Source organism: Microcebus murinus, chromosome 10, assembly GCF_040939455.1.
Source record: "Microcebus murinus isolate Inina chromosome 10, M.murinus_Inina_mat1.0, whole genome shotgun sequence".
Classification (NCBI taxonomy): domain Eukaryota; kingdom Metazoa; phylum Chordata; class Mammalia; order Primates; family Cheirogaleidae; genus Microcebus; species Microcebus murinus.
This window is the reverse complement of record NC_134113.1, coordinates 14,193,644-14,219,587: the sequence shown is the minus strand read 5'-3', so window position 1 is coordinate 14,219,587 and position 25,944 is coordinate 14,193,644. Positions and strand designations below refer to the sequence as shown.

Sequence of the window (25,944 nt, the reverse complement as noted above, 5' to 3'; positions counted from 1 at the left end):
TGTGAGTATTGGGGATGGGCAGGTAGAAGGTGTATGGAAACCCTACACTTTCTGCTCAATTTTGCCGTGAACCTAAATCTGCTCTAAAATATAAAGTCTATTAATCAAAAATAGAAGAAGAAACAGAAAAACTGTCTCTGGCTGCTGCATATAGAATAGAGTAGGGGTGGGCAAGGGAGGATGTGGAAGGCCAGTTAGGAGTTTCTATTTTCTTGACAGGCTCCTTGGGGCAAGTTACAGAAGCTCCAAGAGCTTCAGTTGCTTCATCCGACATATGGGGACAAGAATATAAAGTGACACAGTGTGTCAGGAAATGCCTTGCAGAAAGCCCGACCCGCGGCAGTTCCCACTGGCAGGATGGGAAGGAAGGACGGTGCGGAGAATCGCAGAAGGTGTCAGGACACAAGAGCTCTTTGTGCAGGGACAGCAGGCGTCCCGTGGTGCCGTTTTGTGGCAGGTCTCCCCATTCATTGGCAGAGGCAAATAAAAATAATGAAAGTCGCACTGTTTATTGAGGGAGGCCAAAGTGTTTATCTGAGTGTATGTTTCAGGGATAATACTGTGTTTTTTGCTTTGGGGAAAATAAGCAATTAGAATAGCTAAGATCTATCTATCTGGTGCTAACTCTGCGGCAGGTATTGTGGTAAGGGCTTTAGGTGATTAGCTCATTTCATTCTCTCAACCATACCTTTGGTTGGGTTCTAATTTTGTCTCCATTTTGTATCTGGGGAAACTGAGGCATGGAACGGTTCATCAACTCGTCCAATGCAAGTGACAGAGCTGGTTTAAAAGAGGACCACAAGGCACAAACCTGAGTTAACTGAGGAAACAGGATGAGCACGCACAGAACCAGTTTTCAAATAGCACCAAGCAGACAAGGACTAAATTAAGTGGGAATTAGTATGGTATAGCAGATAAGAGCATGGATTTAGATAAGGCAGCCTGGGTTTAAACCCTGACTTCTCCACTTTTTGGGTGATCTCAGGCAAGTTATTTGGCTACTCAGAGACTCAATTTACTTATTTGTAATATGGGAATAGTAACAGGCCACCTTGTGTGGAGTTGCTTTGGGGATTAAATGAGCAAGAAGCATGCAGCTCACTAGCGTATCAACTTATGTGGCAAATGGTAAGAGCTTGATACATGTTTCAAAACTAAGGAAGGCTATGGGAATTTCTAAAAGAGTAACTTTGGAGCTTCAAGCAAAGGGTGGGCTCAAACCAAGCACCCAACCAATAGTTCTCATGTACCGTGTTAGCTGCTGCTGCTGGTGGCTGCAAAGATGAGACCAACTTGACCTCTGCCTTCAGGGTCCTCCCATTCTGCTGGAGCAGGTAGGCCCAAATGAAAAAAAAAATTTTTTTTAAAGCAGACTATAAAAATCAGTTATTCGTTCAACCAAAACAGTGCCAGTCATCATTCCAGGAACTAGGGATGGAGTGATTTATTTGCAAAACAGACAATATTCCTGACCTTAAGGAGCTTATTTTCTGGTGCTGGAGATAAGCAAGGAACATATAAATGAGCTTCCTGGTAGGTGAGGGCTATCATTTGATAAAAAATAAAACAGAGTGAGGATCTAGACATCCACTTAGGAGGTTATCTTGGGTGGGATGGTCAGAGAAAAAAGAGGTAACATTTGAACAAGGTCAAAATGTAGTGAGGTGGTGAGTTGTGTTACTATCTGGGAGAAAAGTTTCCCAGGCTAAGGAAACAGCAAGTGCAAAGGCCCTGAGGGGAGAATATGCTCTTATTTAAAGAACAGCAAAGAATGGGAGCACCAGAGTGACTGATGGGGAGGAGGGTGCTGGGGTGGCAGAAGCCTAGACTGTGTGGGGCCTTGCAGACTGTAGTCAGGACTGTGAAATTCACTCTACAAGGGATGGGAAGCCCATGGAGGGTTTTAAACATGTGCTCGGCATCTGATTTAGTCTTAGAAGAATCTATCTGGCTGTCGTGTAGAGATGGGATTGAAGAGGGATGTGGTGGATTAATATATCTTCAAATTCTTTGCTGCTCCTAATATTGAGAGGTGGGGTCTCCTTAAACATTGAGTTTCCCTGTGCCTGTTTTTGACCAGAGTGTGGCACAGGTGATGCTGAGTAACTCCTGGTGTTGGTCCTTCAGGTACCTGCAGCTTCTGTCCTGCTAGCAACATGCTCTCTTGAAAACCAGCTGACCTATAAGAAATTCAACTATCCTGAGACTCCATGGCTGTGATGAAGCTTGACAGCCACGTACACAAAGAGACCATGTAGAGGAGCCCTGAGGCACCAGTGTCAGTGCAAAGCCAAGCCACAAGTTGGATGTGGACAAGTGAATTCGCCCAGGAAAGACACTGCATGGAGCAGAAGAACTGCCCGGCTGAGCCCTGCCCAAATTCGTGATCCACAGATTAAAAGCAAATAAAATGATTGTGGGTTTACACCACAAAGATTTGAGGAAGTTTGTCACACAGCAATTCATAACTGAGATAAGGGTCAATGACTGAAGCCAGGAAAACAGGGGTGGGGGAGGGGGAGGCTACTACTCCAGGTGAGAGAGAGAGAGGTACTTTGGTCTAGGGTAGGAGTGGTGGTGGAGAATCAGGAAAATGCTGATAAAGAAAAAGTTACCCACACCATCATCATCAATAGCAGAAACTCTATGGGTCTGGACCTCGTACATCTGTCCAGTGATGTTGGCTCCCCCTAAGGAAGGGCTGATTGTTCAAGGGAGGATTGGGTTGTCTGTTACTTCACTGCCATCAGGAACAACACTACAGACGGTAAAGATAAATACTCCAAAATGCCAGAAAATAGGCTGAATGGTACAGAAATATTATTAGCAAAATGAACTGTCTCAGAAAAAAAACTATTCATTTTAATATAAAATCTAATGTCTATATACCACTTTATAATTTAACAAGCATTCTCATATATGCTACCTCTTTTGAGTCTATTAACTGGCCTACGAGGTTGAAATCGCTGTCCCCACCCTATAAATACAGAAACAGGCCAAGAAAGGGCACAATTACTGGTCTAAAGGCCCAGTCAGTAGGTGGTGGAGTTAGACTTTGAACCTGTAACTTCTGTAGGCAAGTTCAATTTTTTTTTCTTGGTATACTGCTGTGGCTAAAAATGTCCACATTTATTTTAAAACCACACAGAATAAAAGAAAATAATACAATGTATCATTCTATGTTTTAGTTGCCCACCTGTTGCTCCTCTTCATAATGGATGGTTTATAAAGTAGGGTCCTTAAACCCCTGGTATTGGAATCACTTAGGTAGAGTTTGGAAAAATGCAGACTCCTGGTTCTCACCCAGGAACCAGACTGTGTGGTACGGGGCCTGGGCATCTGCATTTTTAATAAGTAGGGCAGAGGGTTCCTAAATTATTCACATCACAGAAGAGTTTGAAAGTCATGGAACTGGTGCATCAACAAGTCCGCAGGAAGCAGACAGATGCGTTTAAATGAAGACAGAAAGCCTACAGTTTAGCAAACTGAAATGGGTCACTGCGTCCCTGTTCTAGGGCTCTTCTCACTATACCATGTTGCCTGGGTGGGGAGGGGGCCCTCGGCAGTCTGTCCCTCCCTGTCCCCTCCCTACCAGGCTCATGTTGGGCAGTACAGAAGGCTCGTGGTGTGAAGGTGAGGCAGGGGTAGAGTGAACATTTAGGGAGCCTCCACTATGCTTTAGGCACTAGCAACTTAAAAGACTTTTCTCATTTAGGGCTCAAAAAGAGGCATTATTTCCATGTACAGTTAAGGGCCCTGGGAGTCAGGGAGGAGGGTTACTCATGCAAAGCCATGCAAGCAGCAAATGGGGAGTCGGCATCGGGACTGCCAGCCCCCGATGCTGGCGTCTCCCCTAGCTACCAAGCCGTGCCACCTGGGCGGAAGATGGTGTCATAGGAAATCACATCAGAATTTGAGCCCCACTCCTCCACCTGCCAGCAGAGACACTGGGAAAAGTGTCTCTTCACTTCCTTCAAAGGGGGATGAAATTACCTGCCACTGGGAAGTGCCAGGTTCCCAGTAGCCTTTTAGCAAAAGCTGATGGCTTCTGAATGAGAAGAGGCCAGGACGCCCTGGACCAAAGGCTGAAGTGGCCATAAGGGCAACTTCTGCAACCGTGGATGGTGCCAGGGCAGGGGCAGGTCCCGGGGGGACGGTGGAAGGGGACCCAGAGCTGGAGCCAGCCTGGGGCGTGGCTCCAGCACGTGGGAAAGGGCGCCGGGCCTGCAGAGGTGCCGCCAGCGGCCGCATGGCATGGTCTTTCCCATCCCCAGTCTCTGTGCTTCTGGGAATCCGGGCCCGCACTGTTTTCCTCCGTCAGACCCGCGGCTCCCTCTCCCAGGGGAGTTGGCAGATCTGTGCAGGCCAGTTGGCTGGAGGTGCGCGGGCAGCGGGGCCTGGCATCGCTTTACAGGCGCACACTGCCTCTTTCTTGTGCGGCCTTCTCCGTTCCCACGCCCCACCTCTGCGGTCCCAGCGAGCCTGCTTTCTCCGCAGTGGTAACAGCAGAGGCCCCGGGCGAGGAGATCGGATCTGGGCCTTTCCTCTCCAAAGCCCCTTGCTGCTGGGCCCCTGGCAGACCCACCGAGCGGAGGAGCCCGGCCTCGGGGACCCTGCCCCTCCTGGGGACAGCAGCCGGTGGGCGGTGTGCCTTCAGGAAGTCCCTGCCTAGTGCAAGCCCCGGCCTGAGTCCTCCCTGTCGTGAGCATTTCACATCCCAAAGTTGTGGGATTCTTATTCATGCGAGGAGTCAGCGGGTCATGAACGCCTTCAGCAGAGATTTCGGCATCGTGCCAGGCGCTGGGGCTAGGGTTGGGAAAAACAGGCCTTAACTGGATCCTCAAGGAAGGTTCAGTCCAGGGGGAGACATGGAGGAGTAAATAATAATTGCCCTCCCCAATCAGGTACGGTCCAGGAAGAGCAGCGAGAACAGGAACGCAGAGCTGTCGGGGACGGGGCTGGTGCATTCCTTCACTCACTGCGCAAATAGTTACTGAGAACTCGATACCTGACGTGGGAATACCTTTCTGCCTACACAGATCTGCCGTTCCAGAAAAAATACAACAAAATAAATTACACAATAGTACACCTTATTTATATATATATATATATATATATATATATACATATATATATATATATTATTTCATGTTATATGTGTATCTGTATAATCTATCCATCATTTCAGGCAGTGATATGGGCTCGGAGGGAAAAAGTGAATAGTTGGGCCTCAAGAGTGGGGACAGCACAGTCTGGCAAGGTCGCCCGAGGAGGGGACATGCATGTGATCAGAAATTTGGAAGGAGGGAAGAGGGTGAGAGGGTCGCACCTGTGGGAGTGTTTCGGGAAGAAGGGCCGGCGAGTGCAAAGGTGGCGCACAGACACGGCGCGACGTACCTCACACAGATCACACCCACGAAGTGAGGACTCCTTGTCCCCACTTTCCGGGTGAGGCCAAGAGCCAGGAATGGGGGGCGGCTTATCCAAGGCCTGGCAGCTTGGAGAAGACGGAGCTGGGACCCAGCCCAGGAGGCCCGCTCTGCCTCCGCAGGCAGGCCTGGGCCGTGAGGCCACACCGCCCACCTGGGCGAGGCCTAGGTGCTTTGGGAGTTAGGAGAAGAGGCGCCACATTCGACTTCAGGAAGGGACGCGGAGAAGAGGCCGTGGAGGCACAGCCTTGAAGGATGGGAGTAAGGAAAGGGCCAAGCCAAGGAAGGCTCTGCCTTTCTTCTTCCCCGCTCTGGCCCCCAAGCTGCCCTTACCCATGTGCATGTCCACCCAAAGTCGGGGGAGACAGGGAAGCTCCTCCGCCATACACACAGGGGTCACTCTTCCTATGCGATTTCACCCTCCACTCAAGTCACCTCCTCAGGGAGGCCTTCCCAGATTACTCCACCTCAAATCCAGATTACCCCACCTCAAATACCAGCTATCCACAATCTCTGCTTTTGCTTCAACCATTTCTCACAACCTGCCACTAGAACACATATCTGTTTGCCTACTGACTTTTCTGCAACTTAAAGTATCAGCTCCACAGGGGCTAGTGTCTGTTTTGTTCGCCACCGTGTCCTCTGTGTCTGGCACATAATGAACGAAAGGAAGGAAAGTAGGAAGATGCTCGCCAGGTACGGGAACACGTAGGGGCGCCAGAGGGAATCCTGTTCCAAGCACACGCAGGTGCCCAGAAGTGAGAGCAGGAACTGCGCTCTGCGTGGTGTTTGTGAGAGTCTGCCTGGCATTCTGAGTTTGCCCCACAAATACTGTTGAATGAATGAATATCTGGAATTTGAAATTCAAAATTCAGGAAGCCCGGAAGACTCCGGGCAATTATGTGTGAAATAAAGAGTAAAGACATGTTATTATAAAAATTATGGTTTTTGATGAGATATTTGAGAGTTCCCTGGGCAGCGATTCAGAAGTTGAGGGCTGATTGTGGCTTGGGAGCTACCGTGCTGGGAGGATTCAGACAAGTCACCCGGCTTGCCTCCCTGGCCACAGTTTGCCCATCTGTAAAATGGGGATACACAAACAACTCTAAGGGGCTCTTCTAGCTCTGGAACGCTTAAGACTTTATAAACTATTCTTTCCTCCAGGACAAGCCCATGCGTTTCCCTCTTCCCCCAAACATCCTCCCTCGGTGGGTACCAGAGAGGGGGCAGGATCTGGGGGTCTTTGATGCCTTTCCTCCGGGTCTAGTGAGATTTACATGCTTTCTGGCTCTCTCTCTCCAGCCCTCTGAGGTCTGACCTTGTAATGAGCGGGGCACATCATCAGCCGCCGTGGGTTGAGCGGGTGCCTGTAATTTAGTGTTGCCTAATGCTGGAAACTGAGAGCCGGGCTTGCGTAATTAGATCGGGGCCTCATTAACGTCTGCCTCCTTGGGTGTTTTTCAACCTCGTTTTTCTCCTGTATTTCGAATCCCATCTTTCTGTATGGACATGGCTGCCTGTATTTTTCATCCTGTTGTGGAGCCAGGCTGGAATTTGGGCCCAGAACGGCCACGGCACCCATAAAGCATGAATTTTAATATGCCCTGGGATGTCCCCTGCTCGGCTTTCGAAATAATGATTTGCAAATGTCCTGGGAACCTGGATGTCTGTCTGGGTTGCGCTTAAGCCCCTTGAGCTGGCTGGCGGTCCAGCCTGGTTTGGTGTTGGGCAGGAACTAGAGTAAGCAGGGCTGTCCACGTCACAGCTGCCAAGACTGATGGCTTACCCAACTGGTGCACGTCACTTAGCCTTTTATAAAGCATTCTTCGAATCTGACCTCGTGAGCAGGCACTGGATCTGTTATGGTCACTGACTCTCTAAGAGCTGCTTTCTTTTTGTGCCCAACTGACCCCACTCTGTTCTGTTCCCACTCTTCTCGGACCTGCTCTCTGCCCAGGAGGCTGCTTCGTGTGGACCTGACATCCACCTGGCTCTCCCACTGACCGGCCACTGCTCGGCTTCGGCCAGAGCGTGGCCCCAGCAGGAGACTGGAAAGGGGGGAACAGGCGGGTGGTGGCTGTCCCTTCCCAGCGCCCACTCTGCCCGGAGTCATGTCTTGGAGGCCAGTGGGGCAGCTGTCCTGCCCGAGTCCAGATGCACCCGATTAGATGGAGTCTGGTCCTTCTGTTTCCCCCTTTTGTCCCTTCACCCCCAGGGGTGATAATGGCTTCCTGCTGTTGCTGGACTCTGGATGCCTCATGTTTCCTTAGCCACACACAGTCCCCTGCAAGTGGCTCCTTCATTAAAATCTCTTTATTTAAACCATTTGGGGGTGAATTCTGTCTTTTGCCTGGCCCCTGTCTGATACAATTCCCAATGTCTGAAATGGTGCCTGGCACATAGTAGGGTCTTAAGAAAAATTTGTGGAATGAACAAACTTTTCACATATAACAGCTCATGTGATCCTTACAAATAACATGTAAGATAATATTGCCTTTGAAAGATTAAGAAACTGAGGCTCAGAGAGGTAGACCTTATGTCTGAGCAGATTTCTAAGGGAGAGCAACAGAACCATCCCGCACCCGGGGTGAGCTTTAGCCTCACTCAGCACCCCAGAGAAATCTCCACCATCTCTACCGCCTGCTGTGCTCCATACAGAGACTCAGTGTCTGCTCATGCCAGCCCGGCGTGGGCTCAGCAGGACCAGATGGCGTGCAGTGGACAGAGGGAAACGCAAGGAGCCAAAGACACTTGGAAATTCACCTGCCGTAGAATCAGAGACCTGGGTTCCAATCCAAATGCTGCCACTTCTTAAAAGTGTGATTTGGGGCAAGTGATTTCATTGTCCCAATTGTGACTCGGTTTCTCCCTCTGTGAAATGGGGCTGTCATAAGAATTATTAAATGCTTAAGTTAGCGATTATCCTGGCCCAGGCACTGCTTGTAGCACTTCTCATGTACCAACTCATCTCATTCTCACTGCAACCCTAGCAGGAGGTCTGAGGAGTAGCAGTAGTGGTGGTAGAAGTAGTAGCATCCCAGAGAAGCTAACCCCAGGGTCGCACAGCTGCCGTCACCGTGGCAGGTGTGGGATGCCCACCCCGCCAGTCTGCTCCAGAGCCTGTGCTCTTTTTTTTTTTTTCTTTTTTAGGTTAAAGCATAAGTAGGATGGAGCCTGTGCTCTTAACCATCAGGCTACACCGCCTCTCTGCACCGTGACACCATCTCATGGGACTGTAAGGATTAGACAAGACTATGCAGGAAAAGCAGTGAACACAAGCCCTGTGCACAAGGAGCCGTCAACAGTGGTGATCAGCTTTTCCTCATTCCTCATCTAAAAGTCAGATGCATGGACCCTCTCCATAGTTTTCTTCCGGATGCTGGGTCAATCGTACTCTCACAGTGGGGACTTAGTGTCTCTGCGCGGCTCTCGCTAGAGCGGCCGTGCAGTGCAGCGGTGCCACACACGGGCCCTGGAGCCAGACTGCCTGGGCTGCGATCCCAGCTTCGCCACTCACCGGCTGCAGACCTGGATTACGTTACCCGGCCTGTTGTGTCTCAGACTCCTTATCTGTAAAACGGGGATTATAATAGTGCTCACCTTATAGGGTTGTTGAAAAGATGAAATGAAGTAATACATGCTAAGTGCTTGGAACGGTGCCTAGCACGTAGGAAATGCTATAAAAGTGTTTGTTAAATAAATAACAATTCATGAATTTTGTATGTGCAACTCAAGCTGGCTTAAACAAAAAGGGATTTTTTTTTTGGCTCCAGTTTGGTGATGAGTCTGGATCCAGGGCCTTGAATAACATCATCAGGTCATTGTCTCTCGCTCTTGGCTGTGCTTCCCTTTACCTTGGCTGTGCTCTGGGCAGGTCATTCTCTCAGGGGGAGAGAGAGGGCCACCGGCAGCTCCGGACCTACATCCCACCAGCCCAGCCGCCCCGCAGGACACGTGTGGCCCCTCATCCAAGAGTCCCAGCAAAAGTCTCAGGATGGATTTCCGTCAGTTGATGAGGGCCGGTCATGTGCCACCAGCTGCACACACCACACGGACTACAAGTTGGGGAGGGGGCCGCCCCTACGGAAATCTAGCTGCTGTTCCCCAAAGCAGAAGCAATGGATGCTGGGAAAAACCAGCAGTGGTCTGCTTTATACCCCTCCTGGTCACAAATGTGTGTGCATGTGTGTGTGTGTGTGTGTGTATAAATATATATGTGTGTGTGTATGTATATATATATATAAATAAAAATATGTGTGTACATGTAGGTATAAGTGTGTATATATGTGTGTGTATATATTGTGTGTGTATATAGATAGATAGATAGAGAGAGAGAGAGAGAGAGATTTATATGGAGATTGGCTCACACAATCATGGAGGCTGAGAAGTCCCACAACCCGCTCTCTGCAAGGGAAGCTGGTGGTGTGATTCAGTCTGAGTTAGAAGGCCTGAGAGCCAGGGGAGTCAGGAGTGTAATTTCCCCCACGGCCAAAGGCCTGAGAATTAGGTGGTGGAGGTGGGGGGTTAGTGTAAGTCTTATTAGAGCCTCAGGGCCTGAGAACCAGGAGCTCTGATGTCCAAGGGCAAGAGAAGATGGATGGCCCAGCTCAAGAGAGAAAGAGAGAGAGAGAGAATGAGAGAGAGAAAGAAAATGAGAGAGAGAGAGAACGAGAGTGAGCAAGCGATTTAGCTCGTCCTCTGCCTTGTTGTTCTATTTGGGGCTCAGTGGATTGGGTGATGCCTGCCCACGTGGTGAGGGTACATCTTTTTCCCTCTGCTAATTGAAATGCTCGTCTCTTTCGGAAATAGCCTCACGGACACACTCAGAGACACTGTTTTACCAGATACCTGGATATTCCTTAATCCGGTCAAGTTGACACACAAAATTAACCATCACATCACTTTCCCTGAAGGTACGTCTCACGTGCAAGCCCTCAGGAGATCTCGGCCTTGCCTGCAGTGCCTACTCGGAGGCACTTATGGGCATTTTCAGTGCAACACCTCAGTGCCTTTGAAAGAACATGCTGCCAGTCAAGCGCGCTGCTCAGCATTTCTGCTTTAAAGACCACAGCTGGGGATTGCTGCGGCCCTAGACGCCCGAAGAAGATTCTGCTTCTCCTCCTTCAGGACACACTGCGAGTCGGGCTGGGGGCTTCCTGGCATGTGTGCACATTCTTGTGGGGCTGGCTGCCTGTGACAAGCTCGCTAAAATGGTGGAGGCCGTGAGCGCCATCCTGGGCACGGGACAGAATCCATCTCAGCCGCGTGGGCCCCTGAGCCCAGGGCTCTGGCTGCTGCTGCAGCACTGTCTCCGCAGCCCTGGCTACCTAACACGTGCTCTTCCACCAGCAGCACCGGCAGCGTCTGGGAGCTCTGCAGAACTGGCGGTATTGGTGTCACTTAGGAGCTCATGGGGAATTCAGAATCTCAGGCCCTACTAGAAACCTAGTAGATAAGAATCTGCTTTTTAGCAAGATCTCTAAGACAGTTGTACACACACATTAACATCTGAGCAGCAATAGCCAGTGACACTTGGCGGTAGTCGTATCACCCCAATCTCTACCTCCATCATTGCATGGCACTTTCCCTGTGTCTCTATGTCCGAATTTCCCTCTTTTTATAAGGACATCAGTCATATTGGACTAAGGGACCCCACTCTTCCTATATGACCTCACACTAATTATTACATCTGAAACAACCCTACTTCCAAATAAGGTCACATTCTGAGGTACTAGGGGTTAGGATTTTATCTTTTTTGGGGGGAAGGGACATAATTCAACCCATAACAACTGCCTTTCAAGTCTGCCATTCCTAATTACTAGGAGACTAGCTGATTAAGGAACACCTGCAACTTTTCTATAAATTTAGTTTTGTGAACAATTTTGTAAATTCAGGAAGAAGATGGCAGGTCTAGAGTAAGACTTGGGGATGTCTGTTTTTACAATGTGATTCTTATGCTGAGGCAGCATACGCAGTAGTATCCTCAGCTTTTCAGCTGACCCAGCCCGGGTGCACGGCCACCGTGAGAACAATCTGGGGATGTTTCCCACCTTGGGAAAAATACTGATACCCTTGGAGCTTCCAGTGTAACCGGTCTGGGATAATGACTGGGAAACAGGAGTTTAAAACAATTCCCAAGTGATTCTAATCTGCAGCCAAATTTGAGGACTAATGGGATAGATATTTTTGTTTCTACATGTTACAAAACAGGGAGATCCAGTCCCTATCCCAAATAAGGAAGTGAGACATAAGTATACATAATACCAAATAATAGCACATACAGATTCTTAAATAATAACATTTTAGGTTCTTTATAGTTCTTGTGTGTAAAATGAGGTTGCAGTGAGAGGCACATAAATGCAGATATCTAGAATTTCTCTCAAAATCTCCAATAATGGCAAACTTCTTTATTCCTCCTTGTAGTTTTATCCATTTTTGAAGTCTATCTTGAGGTATTTTTATATAGTGCTTATTAATCTAAAATTATTTCTTCTCGGTGAACTCTTTATCATAATAAATTACTTCCTTTTACCTAGTAATGCTTTTCACCTGTAAGTCTATTTTTTTCCTTGATATTGATGCAGCTGTATCAATTAGCTTTCTTTTGCCCAGTACATAAATTTTCCCATTCTTTAACATTCAAATTTTCTGTATTCTTATGTTTTAGATGAATATCTTGAATGGAATATAGGTGGATTTAACAAAATTCATCTTGAAAACCTTGCTCTTAAATTAGAGCATTTAGTCCATTTACATTTAATGTAATTACTGCTATACATTGGTGGTAGAAACATTTAACAACTCTTATGGGCACTTTGTAGAGGTTGCAGTTCTCACAAATGACCATGAGAGGGCGACTCCAGGGGATGCACAGGCATTTACAACCTCGAAGGGACAAGAGGAACCAGGCATTTGCTCTCTGGGGCCCCTCCACTGCTTCTGCAGTCCACCCCTGCAATGTCTGGGCATCTTCTGGCCAGAGGAGGAACAAGGATATGGTCCAGGGCATGGGAGTGTGGTGGACAGGGAAACACAAGAGCAGTCCCATGGCCATGCCCATTAGTGGGAGGAGGGTGTCTGAAGGCACTCAGTGGGCTCAAGGCAGTGGCTATTTACCAGTGTGTATAGGAACATTTCAATATTTTAATAACCAGTACAGCTGTAAAAGCAATGCAGAATAACACCAGCCCTGATGATATATTTGGGTTTAAATCGACCATCTTACTTTGTGTTATTTATAACACCTGTTCTGTGTTGGGTTTCCTCTCTTTTCTTGCCTGCTTTTCTTTTTTTTTCCCTCTCTTATAGTTTTTGAAGTACTACATTGTTTCTATTTTTAAAATAATTACCATAACATTTATCTCATGCATCCTTAACTTTTCAAAGCCTGTTATTAATCAATACATTTACTTTCTTCCCTGGCAAGACAAGAACCTTAGAACACCTTCATTCTATTTACTCCCAGTATCTACTAACTAACCTAATGTTATGTATTTTAGTCCTTCACATTTATTTTTAATCTGTAAGACATTATTTTATTGTCTTTGAATGATACTTATTAACATTTACCAACTTCTTGGCTCTTCATATCTTCTTGCAGCTCTATGTTAATATGGGATCATTTTCTTTTTTTTTTTTTTTTTTTTTTTGAGACAGAGTCTCACTCTGTTGCCCGGGCTAGAGTGCCATGGCGTCGGCATAGCTCACAGCAACCTCAAACTCCTGGGCTCAAGCGATCCTCCTGCCTCAGCCTCCCAAGTAGCTGGGACTGCAGGCATGCACCACCATGCCCGGCTAATTTTTTCCATATATTTTTAGTTTTCCAATTAATTTCTTTCTATGTTTAGTAGAGACAGGGTCTCGCTCTCGCTCAGGCTGCTTTCAAACTCCTGACCTCGAGGGATCCTCCCGCCTCGGCCTCCCAGAGTGCTAGGATTACAGGCGTGAGCCACCACGGCTGGCCAGGATCATTTTCTTTTTGCTTAAAGTATATATACTTTACAGTTTCCGTTAGTGAGGGTCTTGTCTTTGTCTGGTAATGTTTTTTATTTTGCCATTATTTATAAGAGATGTTTGCCTGAGAACAGAATTATAGGTTGGCAATAATTTCCTTCAGCACAAAGAAGATGTTCTTCTACCACTGCTCTCAGGAAGCTGTCAGTCTGTTACCCCAATAAAAGTACAAATGCTCCTCAACTTATGATAGGGCCGTGTCCCTATAAACCTACTGTAAGTTGAAAATATCATAAGTCAAAAATGTTTTTAATCATCTACACTACTGAACATCATACCTTAGCCTAGCCTACCTTAAATATGGTCAGAACATTTACATTAGCCTACAGTTGGGCAAAATTGTCTAACACAAAACCTATTTTATAATAAAGTGTTGAATATCTCATGTAATTTATGGATGTCCCACTGACTGTGTCTTGCTTTTGAATTATTGTAAAGTCAAAAAATCTAAGTCAAACCATTATAAATCAGGGACTGTCTATAATTTTTTTTCCTAATTTTTTAAACTTTTGTCTATTTAGGCAAAATATACATATAATTTACCATCTTTACCCTTTTAAGTATACTTTTAAGATATTTTTCTTCATCTTTCTAAAGTTCCACTATTGTGTCTTTGGTGTACAATTATTTTTATAATTCTACTTGAAAGTTGTTGCACTTCTGTTTTTGGTGGTTTGGTATTTTTCTGAAAGAGTCATTTATTTCGGCCGGGCGAGGTGGCTCACGCCTGTAATCCTAGCACTCTGGGAGGCCGAGGCGGGTGGATTGCTCAAGGTCAGGAGTTCGAAACCAGCCTCAGCAAGAGCAAGACCCTGTCTCTACCATAAATAGAAAGAAATTAATTGACCAACTAATATATATATAGAAAAAATTAGCCGAGCATGGTGGCGCATGCCTGTAGTCCCAGCTACTTGGGAGGCTGAGGCAGCAGGATTGCTTGAGCCCAGGAGTTTGAGGTTGCTGTGAGCTAGGCTGACGCCACGGCACTCACTCTAGCCTGGGCAACAAAGCGAGACTCTGTCTCAAAAAAAAAAAAAAAAAAAAAAAAAGTCATTTATTTAAATATTGTCTCTTGTATAATCTCTTTTATCTCTCTTTTTAAGACTCTGATAAAATAGATGTTAGACCTTCTCCCAGGATCTAACCATCTCTTCTGAATTTCTAATTTTTTTCTTTCTATGCTTTATTGGGATAATTTCTTCAGTTCTACCTTTTACTTCCTTAATACTTTTTCAGCTGTGTCTAATATGCTGTTAAACAACACATCCAATAATTTTGGTTATTGTAGTTTTCATTTCTAGAAGTTGTTTTTCAATGTTTATGTCATTTTTTATAGTTTCCTGTTCTCTGTAGGTATATTCAAACCTGATTTTTTAACCTGATATGTATAGTTTTTTAAAAAATAATCTGTCTAATAATTCCAATATCTGATAGCTCTGAGGTTCTATTTCTATTGTCTATTGTTCCTGCTTCTTCTAGTTCATAATGTGTATGCCTGCTTATCTTTGACTACGTGCTAGCTATTATGTAAAAAATTATTAGAAGAATTATTTGAAGCCTAGGAAGAGAGAGCCTTCCTCTACATAGGATTTGCTTTTATTTCTGGCCTGTGTGGCAGCACCAGTAATCAAGTTCAGCGCTTGAGGTTCCCTGAAAGGCCTAGGTTATTCAAACTTCAATTCAAGGGCAAATTACGCATGAGGGCTCACCTACTTTTAATTCATGTACTTAAAGGTGTAGTCCTTTGGGAGCTCAGATTATAGGGAAGGTTCACCATTACCCTCCCTATTCTGAGTGGCCTGGTGTTGACTTCTGTTTCCCTTGTCCCCACAAGGCTGTCAAAACTGCTTGAGAGAGGCTGTTCAAATTTGGCTGACCCAGCAAATCCGCTCAGGATACAGGTGGCTTCTGTACCCATTTCTCTCTCTGGGTTTCTGCTTCTCATCCCTCTCTTCCTGGTAATTCTTTACTGTCATGCCAACTCTTTGAAGGCTTTTGACAATTATAATTACTTAAGGTCAGTTTTTAAGTAGTTTTCAGTGGAAAAGTTGGTCCCAAGGATGAGCCCACCATGGTTGGAAATAGGAAACCACGTAATAATGTGTTTCTTGGCCAGGCACTCAGCAATGATGGCTGAATTAGTTGAATTGTCATAACTCTCTTCATTCGTACAGGCTGTTTCCTGCTCTTAGCATTTTGCATCCTGTGTCTGCAGTCCAAGAGTGCCCACATTCTACCATCGGACAAGCCCCGGAACAAATGCCACATTTTTCTCAATGTTTTTCCCATTTTCCCTACTTCCCCAAATCTGAATCCTATCTCTTCCCTTTTGAAAGCCTCACAAGCCTACTGTGCACAATTCTCTAGGTACTCAGCTAGACAGAAATGTAGTGATACACATACTTATCTCTTGGGTGGGTTTATACATTCCTATCACTTCTGGCATTTGGAGAATCCCCTCACTTGCTCTCCAGTCCAGCAAACATACATCATAAACAAACTTTTTGAAAATATTATAGCTAGAATTTTTAGGTCTGATGTATTAATGCTTGGAGGGGATTCTATGAACACTTAGCTGCATGTTGCCGGAAGCAGGATTTTGTTCATCCTAGTAAACCCTTACATGCGTGCAATGCATCAGTTAGCAGGGTGCTCTCACATCCGTGAGCGTCTGCAAACCGCAGCAGCCTCTGGCTGCAGTGTTGCTACCATCTCGCTGCGGATGGGAAACACGGAGACTAAATAACGTGCCGGAGTAGAGCCACAGAGCCAGACATGGAACCCAAGGCTTTCCTCTCCAAGCCCAGGGCTCATCCCAGGACATCACGGTTGCTGCTCCATATTATTTGTGCCATTAGTCATTTCTATGGCAACGACACCCGGAACTCTTGGGAAGCAGGTATTATATATGTGGAAGCACACGGCGGGCGCAGGAGTTGAGTCACAGGCGGTGGACAGAGGGGTGGGCCGTGTGAGGCTCCCCGAGCGCACCTGCGCCTCGGCCCCGCTTACCTCACCACCTTGGTCCCATTCCTCACGACCTGCATGTCCACCATACAGCCCCCGGTCACGTAGGCGGCAAGGTTCAGCTCTGAGAACTCGGCCTGAGGGAAACAAAATGGAAAACGGTTCATCGAATACTGATGGTGCCAACAACTGCCGACAGTTATTGGGTACTTGCGTGTGCCAGATACACGCTTAGAACTCCCCCCACACGTAGGAAGTTGGTCATGTTACCGTCTGTACTAGTTCCCTAGGGCTGCTGGGACAAAGTACCACCCCTGGCTGGCTTGAACAGCAGAAATTCATTCTCTGCAGTCCTGGAGGCTAGAAGTCCCAAATCGAGGTCCTGGTAAGCTTGGTTCCATCTGAGTTTTGTGAGGGAAGCTCTGTTCCAGACTCTCTCCTTGGCTTACAGATCATCAGCTCCCTGCGTCTCTTCTCATTGTCTTCCTTCTAAGCGTACTTTGGTACCCAAAGTTCCCCTGCACACAAGGACAGCAGCCATATAAGGCTGCCCTTACCTTGATGACCTCACTTTAACTTAGTTATCTCTCCACATTCTGAGGCGCTCTGAATATGAATTGTGTGTGTGTGTGTGGGGGGGTGACAAGTCACCCTGTAACACCATCATCTTAAGTGCATAGCACCAAACTTTGCCTTACACTCAGCAGATGCCAAAAGTGATTTCTTCGGATTTAATGAATAAACATAGCCGCTCACATATACAAAGCACGTGTGCCAGGTACTGGCCTAAGCATTTGCATGCATGAATCATTTAATCCCCACGCTTATCCAGATGAGAAAACGGAGGCAGTGAGAGATCAGATAACTTGCACAGCGTCACACGGCGGAACCTGTATTCAAACCCAGGCCGTGCCGCTCTAGGGCCTGTGCTTCTAGCTGGTGCAATCCACCGCCTCCACCATTCAGCTGAATGATGCATTCGGTGGATTATAACCGGGAAGTTTAGGGGCCTAAAAATAACCCATTTAAAGAGGAAAATAAGTCTAGATGGAAGGGAAATATCATTTCATGGTGATTTGAATGTATCCCCTTGGAGTCATTTAACAAGAATTACGACCAAAGATCTAGCCATCTCCCCAGATGGCATTAAAGCGTAAGTACCGGAGTACTTATGTCTCTTGCTCTAATTAATAACCTCATTATGCCGTGGCAAAGTGAAAAGAAAAGATCACTGTTAATGAGTCCAGGTTAGTAAATAGTGGTAATGACCGAGTTATTAAGTCTAATGTCTTAAAAATTCAGTCCCATCATGTTCAAGATCCTTAATTGGCAAGATCACAAAGAAGAATTAAGAAGCAAAGTTGTTGCTTGTGTGTGCAGAGAAAAAGAATTTAGAAGAAAGTTGCAAAACAGGATAGCTGGTCACCAGTTAAGTGCAGAAAGGGAGCGAAAGGGTATCTTGGAAGGTAGAATCTGCAACTCAAAGGTGGCAAAGACCTAGGGGCTGTCTTGCTGTCCCAATGGAAAGAGAGATACCTGGAGGGAGGACACACCCAGGCTCGGATATACAAGTTAGAGGTGTGTCTTGTTGGGATCTAGGTGTCTAGAGCTATTTCTTAGTCATAGTTTATGAAAACTTACAGCAGTTAAATGCCGGGGTTGCAGGGCAGCAAGCCTGTGTTGGATTGGGCATAGAGAGTTAGGATACCAAAGACAAAGGGCACTCTTCGCTATTTAACTTTCTAAAAACTTCAACAACCATGGAAATGAACACAGAGGTATCCAAACCACTTCTTCAAGATAGTTTTATGGCCCTCCTGGTAGAATATTAAAGAAAAGCTACTTTGGAAGAACCTAGAGCTCCCATAGAAACTGTAGTGGATCAAATTGTATCCCAAAAAGACATGTTCAAGTCCTAACCCCTGATACTTGTAAATGGAAAATAGGGTCTTTTCAGATACAATTAAGTTAAGGATGTTGGTTGACATGAGATTATCCTGGGCTAGAGTGACCCCTAAATGCAACGATCAATTCCTTAGAAGAGAGGAGAAAGGGAAACAGAAAGACTGGAAAAGAAGGCCATGTGAAGATGGCGGCGGAGATTGGAATTACGAAGCCATGAGCCAAGAAAGTCACTAACACAAGAAAGTGCCAGGAGTCTCCAGAAGCTAAAGTAGTCAAGGAAGCATTCCTCCCTAGAAACTCCCAAGGGGGTGCAGCCCTGCTAAAGCCTCAATTTAAGATATCTGGCCCCCAGAACTGTGAGAGAATAAATTGTTGTTTTAAGCCATTACGTTTATGGTAATTTGTTATGGCAGCCCAGGAAATAAATACAATAACTTTGGGAATTGAACGCAATTTCAGTATTCCATGCAAAGTCATCAGGGCTCAAAGAAGGTCAATGTGGTCAGATGAAGCTCCTTTATCCACTTCACCAAGCACATCACAAGCACATATAAATATGCGCACATATCCTCTCTCTCTCTGTAATAAATTAGCTATTCACCTATATCATAAAACACTATTATCAGAATTACTTACATTTATGCATAAGTTAACCTTGGGACCACAAAATTATTTTGGTCTCAACTGTTTTTGATGTGATATCTTTTTAAATACCACACATTAGGCATTGAGGTATAAATTAATGAGTACTCAGAGAGACAACATTCAAATATAAGCTGCTCAAAATGATATGGGTTTAGTCAAGTTACTAAATGTTTTGAATCCCAGTTTTAACATCTCTAAAGTGGAGATAATGCTATCAATAATATCTACCTTTAAAAGTTGTTGTGAAGATTCAAGATAATGTATAGGAAGCATGGGGCTGAGACGTAAGAGGGGGCCTCTGTAAATAGCTGCTATTTTTATTTTCAAGCATTTCATTGTCTTAGTATGAATAAACTGAAAACAGCAAAAACGGTGTAACCAGGAAAAGGCCAACCTCTTTAAGTATTGTATATATTGTATATATTGTATATATATAATGTATATATTTTAAAAAATACTGAAGTATAAAATGTAGAATAAGGACTTCTGCTTATGGTCGCAAGGAAATACTAAAAATGATATTCACACACTCATCCTAAATGACAAGAAAACCAGACAAACTATATTAAGTATCAGTTTTCAGACATTGGGCAACAGGAATTTCAGGACTGTGATGCCTGCAAAAAGGAAGCAAACAAAATTATCCCTGTGATCACCCTAGCTTACTGCCTGAAGGCAGTTTTCGGGCAGCAGAGCCATGTGGAAGGATGCAAACAGAGCTCATCAGTTTCACTGGGTTGAGGATACAGAGACTGAGGTTCAGGGAGCCATGGTGGCTAAAATTTGCAATAGAGTATGGGAAAAGATGCAGCTACACAGAAACAAACAACCAACCCCCAGGGATACCTGTAAATCTTTGGATGAGTACTAATCTAAACAGAATAGTTCATGTTCTTACCAACTAGAGTGTAAAGATCTTATAATAAGAGTAGGGCACTCAAAATTTAGTAGTGGGAATAAATTATCCCTGGACTAAAGCATGCTCTGGATCTAGGATGACTAACTTGTCCTGATTTGCTTTGGCCTTTCCCAGTTTTAAAACTAAAAGTTCCACTTATCAGAAACTCTTCCATCTTACTTTTAAACCGAAAACCCCATGTCTTGGGAACCTCCTTAGTTCTAGGCAAACTGGATTAATTAATTGCTCTATCTAGAATTGTCCCAAGAAAAGCTTAAAAGCAAGCTTGGAATGAATCAAGCTTATTCCAAGTAACTTAATTGTATGCCAAAATGAAGTACACCACTATTGAGAGGAATATAACAAAATGCAGCACCCAACACAAAGAATTAGCAATGTAAAAGTTATGCCAATCATAAATTACCAGGTATACAATGAAGCAGGAAAATATGACCCATAATAAGGAAAAATCAATCAATAGAAACAGATCCAAAAATGAGAAAGCTGATGAAAGAGCAGACACGGAAGTTAAAACAACTATTATAACTATGTTTCATATTCCCAAGAATGTAGAGAAAAACATTAACACAAGGAGGAGAGAAATAGAAAACACAGATAATGGAAAAATGAAACTTCTAGAGATAAAAAGTATAATATATAAAATGGAAAAATGCACTGATGGGATTAACAACAGATTAGAAATTGCAGAAGAAAATGCTAGTGAACTCAAAGAGAAAAGCAATAAAAGCAATCCAAAATGAAGCACAGAGACAAAAATACTAACAAAACAAAACAAACTCAGAACCTCGGTGAGCTGTGGAATAATATCAGTCTAATAGTTGGGTAATTAAAGTTCTAGTAGGAGAAGAGGGAGGAACATAAAAATATTTAAAGAAAAATGGCCAAAATGTTTCCAAATTTGATGAAAATAATAAACCCACAGACCCAAGAAGTTCTGTGAATCCTAAGCAGAAGAAACAAAGAAAATAACATCAAGGCATAACATAATCAACTTACTAAAAACCAGTAATGATGATAAAAATCTTCAAAGTTGCCAGAGGGAAAAAATATACACTTTATATAAAAAGAAACAAAGAATGACAACCAACTTTTTGTCTGAAAATAGCAAATTAGAAGAAAATGGAACAACTTCTTTAAACTGGAAAAAAGAAAAAATAACCACAACTGTCAACATAGAACATTAAGCCCAATAAAATTTCCTTTTAAAAGTGGAAGCACAATAAAGACATTTTTCAGGTAAACAAAAGTTGAAAAAATTTATTGCAAGTCTAAAAGATGTTAAAGGAAGCTCTTCAGGCAGAAGGACAATGATACCAGATGGAAATTTGTGTCAACACAAAATGAAGAGTTTTGGATATGGTAAATACATGGGTAAAATAGAAAATATTTATTTTAATTTTAAAATATTTATTTTAGTTTTAAAATCTCTGTAAGAGATAATTGCTTAGAGCAAAACACAGCACTGTATTTTTGGCATTTATAACCTATGTAGAATTTAAATGCATAACAAGGACACAAAGGATTTGAATAGAAAATGGAAATATACTATTGAAAAATTCTTACACTATATGTTAATGTGAAGTGGAATAGTATTATTTGAAAGTAGATGTTGATAAATTTAAGGCATATATTGTAAACCCTAGAGCAATGCCTTTAAAAAGAGATATAAAGTAAACATGGTAAAGTGTACAAAGTTTAAACTTATAGCTTGATGAATTTTAATTGATTCAGACGTGTGTGATCGATGCTCAGATCAAGATATAGATTTCCTGAACCCCTGAATGTTCCCTCATCCTCGTTCTAGTTGATCTCACAATGCTGCCATTTTAATGTCTTCTATCTCGATAGATTAGTTTTGCTTGTTCTTGAACTCAATATAAATGGAATCTTGATCTCTTTCACTCATCATTACACCTGTAAGACTCATCCATGCTGTTGTGGTCAGCAACATTTTTTTTAAACTAATTTTTGTGTAGTGTTTCATTGTCTGAACATATAATTATATATTTATATGAATACTCCGGCTATTTCTAATCATTGGCTATTAAGAAAGAGTTGCTATGCACATTCTTGTACAGCTCTTTTAGTGGACATATACCTTCATTTTCCTTGGGTATGCACCTAGGAGTGGAATTGCTGGGTCATAGGGTAGGCATACATTTAGCTTTGGAAGATACCAACAAAGAATTTTCCAAGGTGATTTTGCCAATTTATATATATACCCATTAGCAATATAAGAATTATAGTTACTCCGTGTCCTCTTCAACACTTGATATTTGCGAATGGTTTTAATTTTAGCCATTCTTGTGGGGATGTAGTGGTAGCACACTGTGGTTTTAGATTGCATTTCTCTAATGATTAACGATAACTGAGCACCTTTTTATGTGCTAATTAACTATGTAGATAATCTCTTTGGTGAAGTGCCTGTTCAAGTCATTTGTTCATATTTGCATGTTTGTTTGCATTTATCTTAATTTGCAAGAGCTATGTTAAAACATATTTTATACATAAGCTCTTTGTTGGATATATTTATTTGCAGATGTCTTCTTCCATTTTGTGGCTTGTCTTTTAAATGTCTTAATTTTTTAAATGAAGAATACACATACATGTATATATGAAATACAATTTAATAATTTCTTTTTACAGTTAAGATCCTTATTGTCTTTAGCTTAAGAAATAATTCCCAAGGTTATGTAGGCACTCTCAATATTTCCTGCTAGAAGCTTTATTGTTTCATACTTTACATGTAGGTCTGTAATCCATCTAGAATTAATTTTTTATATATGATGTGAGGTATAGCTCAAGGTTCAATTTTTTCATATGGCTATTCAATAATATTTTGGCACAGTTTATCAAAATGACCATCTTTCTCAGTAGAATTGCACTGGTGACTCTGCCAAACATCACGTCACTTCCCAGGTGGCAGTCTATTTCTAAATTCTCTAGGCTATTCTATTGATCTATTTGTCTATTCTTGAGTCTGTTTCAAGTTGTCTCGATTAGTATTACTTTACAATGAGGCAACATTAGGTAGTATAATATTCTAAGAGGGAAGCTATCCAAACAGGCTCCAGTGATAATAGGACCAAGGACAAGATAGCATGACCACTCTCTGTCCCCCAACCTGCTGACCAGAAAAAAAGTCTTCCGATTCACCTATTCCAAAATGCACACAAACATTGGGCAACCAGATGATCTCAAAGGTTCCTCAGTCATATGATTGACTGGACAGAATGCATTCTAGTCCCTGTGTTGCATCCAACTCACTATTGCAACCAGACCTTAAAGGTAAAACAATATTTTTAAATAAATAATAAAAAATGAAAAGTTCAGCCTTTCTAGCTTCGATGACAATGAAAACAATTCTAAACAGCTTGCAAGCGTGTTCTGCTGGTTGGGAGGTTAGGAGATGGAGGAGAAAGCATTTCTATCCTTTTGGCTCACCACCTTTACTGAGGAATGGTGCCTACGGCACCCCACTATTGCCATCTCACACACCCCTAAAAATTTCTCTTTGCTTTATAAACGAACTTTCATGTTTCAGCACAGTTCTAAACATTCTCTACTATTTTAACTTCTTTCCTACCTTGTTGAAAGCTTGAGCCCACTATCTCATCTGCATTATTTTTTGCCTATTTATTGTTAGCAGGGGCATTTTGAAGAGTTTCTTTCTCTTGTTTTTAACAGAAAAAAATGTCATAATATATATTGCTTTGGAAAACGAAGACGGCTGCATGTAATTTTGATTGTCAAGGTTCTGTCTTAGGAGGGAAAATAGCCATGTTATACATTTGTAGGATATGACCTCTAGACACCATTCAAGACTGGTGGGCTTTAATTCTTTGGTCTATGGATAGGCTATTACAGGCACAGACAAGGTGTTTGGTATTTTGCTATGGTTGTTAACACCAGGTGTGGGAGGTTTTCAACACTGATTGCAATGTTACCTAAAACTACTGGACCATCTGAGTTGTCCTGCTTGTTTATAACTTTTAAAACATTTACATAGAGGAATGAAGAAATAGTGGAAAAGGGATTGGCTTTGAAGTCAAATGTTGGGTTGGGTCTAAATCTTGAATTTGACATCGACCCAGTGTATGACCTTAGGCAAACCTCTCCCTTTCTCTTCATCTTTAAAATGAAAGAGCTGTAATTAATTGAGTCAATTATCTCCCCGGTCCTTTTCATTTTTATGTTTCTCTCTTTTTCCACCAGTGTTCCCCAATTATCATCAAAGGAAAACATAAATCTACTCTCATAGCACACCTTAGGAGATAGGAATGCCAAGTGAGAATATTTTTATATGAAAGCTCTTGGCACACAGCAGGTATTCAAAAACACTTGTTGAATAAAGTATTATTTTTATATTTTACAGATGAATGGACACCTACACACATTAAGTAACTTGCCTTCTGGAACTCGGCATGAATGTTTCCAGGCAGAGTAAGGAAAAGGCTCAAACTAAGTTCCTGTGAACAAAAGCACAGGTGGGACACAGGGTTATGGGGTCGATGGATGGTGCCATGTCATTTGTAGCTGGGACATGGAGTCTATGGAGAAACATAGTAACAGACAAAGGTGGATTAGAGACCAGTTCCCGAAGATCTGAATTCCCTGTGAAAAACCACAAATATCATTCTATTGCTGCCATAACACATTACCACAAATTTAGTGCTTTCAAACAACACAAATTTATTATCTCACTGCTATGCAGAGGCCAGGAGTCCAGGTTAGTTCGGTTGGTTCTTCTGTTCTGTTTCACAAGGTCAAAATCAAGGTGTTGGCCAGCTGGGCTCTTACTGGGAGGCTCCAGGAAGAATCCACCTCCAAGTTCATGCAGGTTGTTGGCAGAATTCAGTTCTTTGCAATTGTAGGACTCAGGTCCCTGCTCCCTTGGTAGATGTCAGCTGGAAGTCTCTCCCAGCTGCTTAAGACTGCTTTCCTTGTCACGCTAAACTCCCATCGTTAAACTTGTCCCTCTCACTCTTTGAATGTTTCTCACTTCTTGTCTGCCACGCCTCCATCGCTAGCCAGAGAAGGCTCTTTCTCTGTTTTTCAGGTCTCCAGGGGTTAGAGGGGGCCTACCTGGATACTCCCCGATCCCCTCCCCATCTTAAGGTTCATGCAGTAATCACCTCTGCAAGGTCCCTTTTGAGTAACATTTTCACAGGTTCCAGAGATTAGGGTGTAGACATTTTAAGAGGCTACCAGGAAACACTAATGTCTTCAGGGGAGGGGAATGATTCAAAATTAACAAAAAATATTAATGCAGCACTTTTAAAGTCCCAGGCTCTGTTTTAGGTGCTAGATATAGTTAGAATCATAGCCACTGAGAAAATCTCTTCTATAGCCCCCTAGATCATAAGAAGATACAGGGTGACTATCCCTTATCCAAAAAGCTTGAGACCAGAAGTGTTTGGGATTTCAGATTTTTTCAGATTTTGGAGTATTTGCATTTAGATATTAATACTTAACAGTTGAGCATCCCAAATCCCAAAATCAAAAAGTCCAAAATGCTCCAATGAGCATTTCCTTTTAGCATCATGTCACTCAAATAGTTTTGGATTTGGGAGCATTTCAGATTTGGGATTTTTGGATTTGGGAGCTCAACCTTATAAGCACCTGTTTATAATTAAACTCATGCCCAGTTCCATGAATACACACATACATACACACACACACACACACACAGGAATAGAGATGGAATGCATTCAATTTCCTGTAGGGTCTTTGGCTGCATTCTCACCAGCACTGGCACCTGGCAACTATGGAATGCCAAGCAGATAATATTACCAAAAGCATGGGGTATTCATGTCTAGTTACTTAATAATTGCATTTGCGATGATAATAATGTTGATGACAGCATGGAAAATGGTGATTGCAATCATCATTGTGGTAATAAGTTGAAGGATGCTATTAGGCCAAAAGATCAATAGGAAGGAGACTGAAATTGGAACCTGGAATGGGATGGCTGAGTGGAATGTACACAAGAAACCAAGAATGTGTGGGCATGTGAAGGTAGCAGCTATCAGCCTTGACCGTGAAGCCTGACTGAAGGAGGATTTC

The 25,944-nt window shown here is 43.5% G+C and overlaps 1 protein-coding gene across 5 annotated transcripts in view; it reads right to left on the bottom strand.

Moving 5' to 3' along the window:
* SYN3 (synapsin III) overlaps positions 1–25,944 on the bottom strand; it is a 440,909-nt gene that overhangs the window by 325,368 nt on the left and 89,597 nt on the right. For all 5 annotated transcript variants that reach the window (XM_076007058.1, XM_012772789.3, XM_020287867.2 and 2 more), the window contains exon 4: positions 16,455–16,546. In XM_076007058.1, coding sequence (XP_075863173.1) covers positions 16,455–16,546 — 92 coding nt within the window. The remainder of the gene's footprint in view (positions 1–16,454; positions 16,547–25,944) is intronic.